Source organism: Dreissena polymorpha, chromosome 15, assembly GCF_020536995.1.
Source record: "Dreissena polymorpha isolate Duluth1 chromosome 15, UMN_Dpol_1.0, whole genome shotgun sequence".
NCBI lineage: Eukaryota > Metazoa > Mollusca > Bivalvia > Myida > Dreissenidae > Dreissena > Dreissena polymorpha.
The window spans coordinates 28,444,105-28,449,922 of NC_068369.1; the positions used below are offsets into that span (position 1 = coordinate 28,444,105).

Consider the following 5,818-nt stretch of genomic DNA (forward strand, 5'->3'; position numbering starts at 1 on the left):
CAGAGTTATTGGTTCAAGCCTTCGTTGAGGGTAACTTGTTTTTTTTTTTTTCTTTAATTGTATTATTGATTATGACTGCAACTTTTAAGATCCAATTTTTACATTAATCAATATAAAGCATTTAATAACAAACTTCAATACATGCCACACTCTTTGCAAAGGTCCCTTTAAAGCATGTGCGTAAAGTGGCGTCCCTAATAACCTTATAAATTTCTCACAGGATAATCAGGAACGACAATCTCCGCTTTTATGGTATTTTTCGGTTTAAAGTATTGTATTATATCACAAAATCCGGATTAGGCAGAAAGAGTCGTTTCTGATTACCATGTGCGGACTACAGACGCTAATCTGGGACGACACTTTACACAGATGCAATCTGCGCCGTTTTCGCAGAGCGACGCTCGTATTTATTTTAGATTTTGCACTAAAAGAGACATCAACACCACTGACAGTTGCAAAGATAATCATGTTTACAGTTGTACGGTAATAATGGAGTTGCAATATCAATGCGTGGTGAATTTTTTATGCTTACATGACGCATTTGCATTCAAATATAGCAAGTACAATAGTTATACATCACATGATAATTGTTCTTTTCACGTTTTTATATACAACAATAAACACTGCATAAGTAAGCCACAGGAGACATACAAATACAAGCATGACTATCGACATTGGACAGCAACATTCATGAACAATTATATATTTAGGGAGTTTCCATACACAATTGTTTTCTTGAGGATTGAAAAGTAACACGTTCAGCCTGTAATTACGACTTCTATTGTTTTTTCTGTCTCAAAAATAATTCATAATTGAAATATACAGAAGCAATTTTACGCCATGGCCACAGGCTGTGGTGAACAGGAACGACAGCATTGCCCAGGGAGTCTGGGGCCATCACACGCGGCACACGACATCATTGCGCACATGATACGACCTCCTCTACAACGGCAGCGTTTACAGGGGTCATTATCGGGCACATGCTCACCTGAAAATAGAAAGTAGGATTAACCACGTGAAATTCACATGCATATGATTACAATGTGTTTATAATATGTATATAAAATAAATTTCAACATTTGTTATTTCAAAATAAATGCGATAAAATGAAAGGATTCTTAATATGATTTCGATAAACTTTGCCCTTTTAAATCCGTATTGTTGTAAAGACTTAAAAGTTTTTGTTTATATTATATACAGAAGCGGATTTATGTTGCGGAATAAAACACAGAAGCAACTGCACGCACCGTGTTAAAGCAACCCTCAATCATAGATTATAGAACAATTCTATGCTCACATTTTTGTTTTCCTCCTGCCCTTATTTTTTTGGAATTTTTTTTTTAACTGACTAATGAATTTTTCACCATTTGTTTGATATCATTGAATCATTTATGATTTGTTAACAAGTGATAGTCTATTAAATCATTATTTTTAAAAATCGTTGATTAAAACATGCCTGCCGTAGTTATCGAACCCGTTGCCTCTCGAAGGAAAGCACGTGCTTAAAATCTACAACACAGCGGCACTTAGTCGACCGTGTTTCGTAATGGGATGTGTTTCTTGTGTTTCTTGTTTTTATTTTGACCATATAAGACGACAATACATGTTGGTCATTACAGGTTCAAATCCTTAAATCGCTGGTCAGGCGCACAGAAATAAAACACCGTGCGCCAGAAAATGACTATCAAAACAACTTTAAGACAGGAAACGTCCGCAAAACAGTGTTATCAATGACTGGATATTGTTTCTTGTTTTCATTGTGTTTGTTTGTCTTGTTTTGTGTGTGCATGCTTTGCCATATGCAACAGTATTTAAATTACATTACGACTGCCAGTTAACCTACTAACACTTTTCCTGTGTTTACTCGATATATAATAATTGTACATACGAATGCGAGTTACTAACAAGTGACCTATTTGAATCCGAGGTAGTGAGGCATGACTTGCGAAACACTTTATTACTGATTCCCCACATGAGCTATCTGGTCGATGTCGTTTAATGAGCCTAATTAAACTAATGAGCCACTTTATTGGGAAAACTGGACTAAATGCAAGGACGTCAAGTATCGTCCCTGATTAGCCTGTTTGGACTGCATATGAGAGGCAACACCTACCGTCGTTGTAAGTTCGTCCATCCTTCACACAAACGATTTGCTCGGCTGAAATATAAATAATACAAACCTAAAACACGTTATATATCTAATAATACTATTTTAAAACATTAAAACATATCTCAGATTTTTCTTAAACATTTATGGTTAAGGATAAATTGTTGATAAGTATTAATGGCGTAACAATTTTTCAATACTTAAAAGTCAAAGTAATAATGTAACTGTTAAACTTATGAATTCTATTAAAATTCCTAGCATTCATTTGACACGAGTCTTCCAAATATTAATCACAAAAGAAAACGCTTGTTTTGTTTGTTTCGACACATGAATTTGGATGAGCAAGTGCAGATATGTGAAGAAAAACGCAAGCTTTAAGGTGCATTGTTAGGAAAAGCAATAATCATTTATTGGTTTAAAAATACTAAAAAGTTTTAAAGTGCAAAATGCGTCCGTATTGTAATATATACATGATGACGGTTTCGCCCATGTCCCATAGTGGGCGTTTATTATTGGTAGATATGACTTCACATTTTATTGATCTTTTCGATTGGGCGTACAGTGTCATCCCAAATTTGTTAGTTCAGTCGGCAAAAGGTAATCTGGACAGACACTTTCATGAGACATGAGAATGTTCAGTCCGCACAGGCTTATAAGGGGCGCCATATTGCGCTTTTGTGGAAATGTTCGTATAAATAAATTTTCTTCTTACGAAAAATCCAGTCGAAGGCCCAGTCTCACTATGATGCCGGTGGAGCACTGGGGCAAGATCCGGGATCTGCCGGAATGAACCGGGGCTCTACCGGGATGAACCGGGGCTCCACCGGGGGCGACCGGGATGAACCGGGGACGACCGGGAACAACCGAGGCTCCACCGGGAAAGTATCAATCCGGGATGAACCGGGAGTCACCGGGAAAGACCGTCAATGATTGGCGCGGCATCGGGAACAACCAGGACGGCACGGTAGCTCCACCGGGGCCCAAACATACCCCGGAAGAGCTACGGCAACGCCCGGTTGTCGCTGGTGTTGCCCCGATGGAACCCCGGTGAATGCCGGCAGAGTCCCGGTAAAGCTACGGTAAATTGGTAATACGGCGCTCTACCGGGACGTCACCGGCATTTACCGGGGCTCCGCCTGGGCAACCTGCGACGACCTGGGTTAAACAGGGGCGTTACCTTAGCTCTGCCGGGGTCTAATGCCGGTATATCCCAGCTGAAAGATGATGGAGTTACGGTATACCTGGGCTGTCGGGACGCTGCCGGCTTTCACCGGGGCTCCACCTGGCAATTACAGGCGACAACCAGGGCCCTGCCGGGGTTTCACCGGGATAAACCCTAGCTAGTCCGGGGTTGACCGGGACTCTGCCGGGTTGTAGACAGGCTTCAACCGGAGCGGAACCGGGAAATTGTGTTACCGCGTTAACAAATTTTTACGAGTCATCCCGGTTCACGCCGGTCGTCCGGCGTTAGCAAACCGGGATGAACCGGGGCACTACCGGCAAAAGTGAGACTTGGGTTTAAGGCTTAAAGTATCGTCCCTGCTAAGCATATGCGAACTGCACAGGTTAACTTGTTATGACACTTTACGCACATGTGTTTAGCCCGGTACCATATAACTAAGCTTCTCTTTTTCATTCCTTTCTTCTGCGTATATTCAGCGGGCAACATTTTGTTAAACACATGGAAATGTTGGCGCTAAGATGTCCTTTCGGTTTACTTTAAAACCCACTTTATGTAAAACTGTGAGTACATAAATTCGTGTTACAAACGCATGCGTTTCGGAATGATAAAACATATTGTGAATTGTTTTGGGCTATACTGTCCACGCGCAATATTAGATACGACATGTGAGTAATTTGCGGCTTTAACAATCGTACGTAAATAATACATTTTCTTTCAAACAGTGATACGGTATCATTTTAACAAAAACGGGGCCCGTTTTTAGAAACACGCATTTAAAATTCATAATTCATATCTTATCCACATGGAAAAATACATCTCAGTTTGTGGATACGCAGACTACCAATGATGTTTTATGACATTTGCAAGCGTTCTAAACGCAGGAAAGTATAAATTAAGCTGTTTAAATGTGATATATAAATTAAGAAACATGCACTTGAACTATTTTGAGATTACTCGTCATTTTAAACCTTAAGTCTTAGGGTTAGTGTTAGGGTTAGGTTAGGGTAAGGGTTAGCCTGCGGGTCTTTTTTCCAAACATTTGACATTTCTACATACATTCAGTTTATAAAGATGTTTAATATTTTTTTTAAATAAAAATGTTTTATTATGTTTTTCTCCTTTAAAAAAATCTACTGATATTACATTACATTTATATATTATTTTATCTGTTATGTAAACGTTTTAAATATCATAGTAACAGTCCTTTGCCAATGTAGCTATTGTTTCCGCTTAATTTAGCCTGTGTAAACTAAAATGGACAAATATATAAAGGTTAAAGACCGAGATAAACAAATTATATTGAATATTGACGACAATGGTAATGTTAGGAGAAGCAACAAAAAATCTTAAACTTACATTAAAAATCGATTACAAAATGGTCACTACAGATTAATTAGTTGAATCACACCAAGTTATACTTTTTTACCATTACGAATGAACCTCGCCCTGGAAAATGGGAAAACCAGGCTTAATGGATGTGCGTAAAGTGTCATCCCAAACTTATCTTCGCAGTCCGCACAGGCTTATCATGGACGACACTTTCCGATGTTATGGAATTTTTCGTATAAAATAAATCTATTCTTAGCGAAATTCAATTTACGCAGAAAGTGCCGTCCCTGATTAGCCTGTGAGGACTGCACAGGCTAATCAAGGACGACATTTTACGCAAATGCAGAACCCGGTTTTCCCTGAGCGAGGCTCGCTTATTTTTGTAGACCAAACATAATAGTTAAAATAATAATTTTAGCTTATAACTCTTCATGTTTATGGATCATATTACAAAACAATCAGTGATGATTCTCATGAATTTATATTTTAAATCAAAACCAAATTAAATCATACAAATTATCAGGGAAACACGTAGACCACACAACGATTAAAACTAAATCACCAGTAAATTGAGAAAATTACAGACAAAAACAACTAAGGGTAACATCATTAACATGAGACGATAAAAACGTTGTTATTTGTTATTAATTATTTTAATTGATAACAGTTATTTTACTTAACCATTTTAGAAAATAAAGCAATGAAAGACCTGAATGAAACAAAAAATAAATGATTTATGGAAGAGCTTTCAACAGAAAAAGACGCACACAATTACACCAACGTTACATACAAATAAACATGGTTAAGAACATTCATAGAATCAAACAAAACATAACAAAAATTTCTTACTAGAAACATACATAAAATTAAATTAAACAAAATTCGCACCTGGTAGTCGGCAAATCGGACAGCAACTTCCTGGCGGCGTATAAACATCAACACAGGCTGGTAGGACGCACGTCTCTGGACACTCGAGCGGCCGAAGTGGCTCCAACGGTACAGTCGTCGGATCTAGACGTGGGTCCCTCGACAAAGGCACCGGGACCGGAAGTGGTTTTCTCGGAACGGCCACCGGTCGATCTGGAGCCGCAAAACAACCACAGGTCATAACGACGGATGCAAGATGCATAAAAAGTAATGATACCATCATTAATATTCTTAGGTTCGAATGCGTGTTTGAACGTAAATGTGCAACCGTA

At 38.5% G+C, this 5,818-nt stretch overlaps 1 protein-coding gene across 1 annotated transcript; it reads right to left on the reverse strand.

Annotated features, from left to right (window-relative positions):
• Positions 1-514: 514 nt before the first annotated feature.
• On the reverse strand, positions 515-5,818 carry LOC127860722 (kielin/chordin-like protein). Its single transcript, XM_052398990.1, has 3 exons — positions 5,508-5,818; positions 2,114-2,158; positions 515-988 (listed from the first exon to the last, which is right to left on the reverse strand). The coding sequence occupies exons 1-3, from the start codon at positions 5,767-5,769 to the stop codon at positions 834-836; spliced, it is 462 nt and encodes a 153-aa protein (XP_052254950.1). The 5' UTR covers positions 5,770-5,818; the 3' UTR covers positions 515-833.

What these genes read in the sequence shown, in the direction of transcription:
- LOC127860722 (XM_052398990.1), bottom strand. Translation starts at nt 5,769, where the DNA reads ATGATGGTATCATTACTTTTTATGCATCTTGCATCCGTCGTTATGACC. An exon ending in TCCGATTTGCCGACTACCAG is followed by an intron (nt 2,159 to 5,507) that starts GTGCGAATTTTG and finishes TTTATATTTCAG; the next exon opens with CCGAGCAAATCGTTTGTGTG. An exon ending in TGGACGAACTTACAACGACG is followed by an intron (nt 989 to 2,113) that starts GTAGGTGTTGCC and finishes TTCTATTTTCAG; the next exon opens with GTGAGCATGTGCCCGATAAT.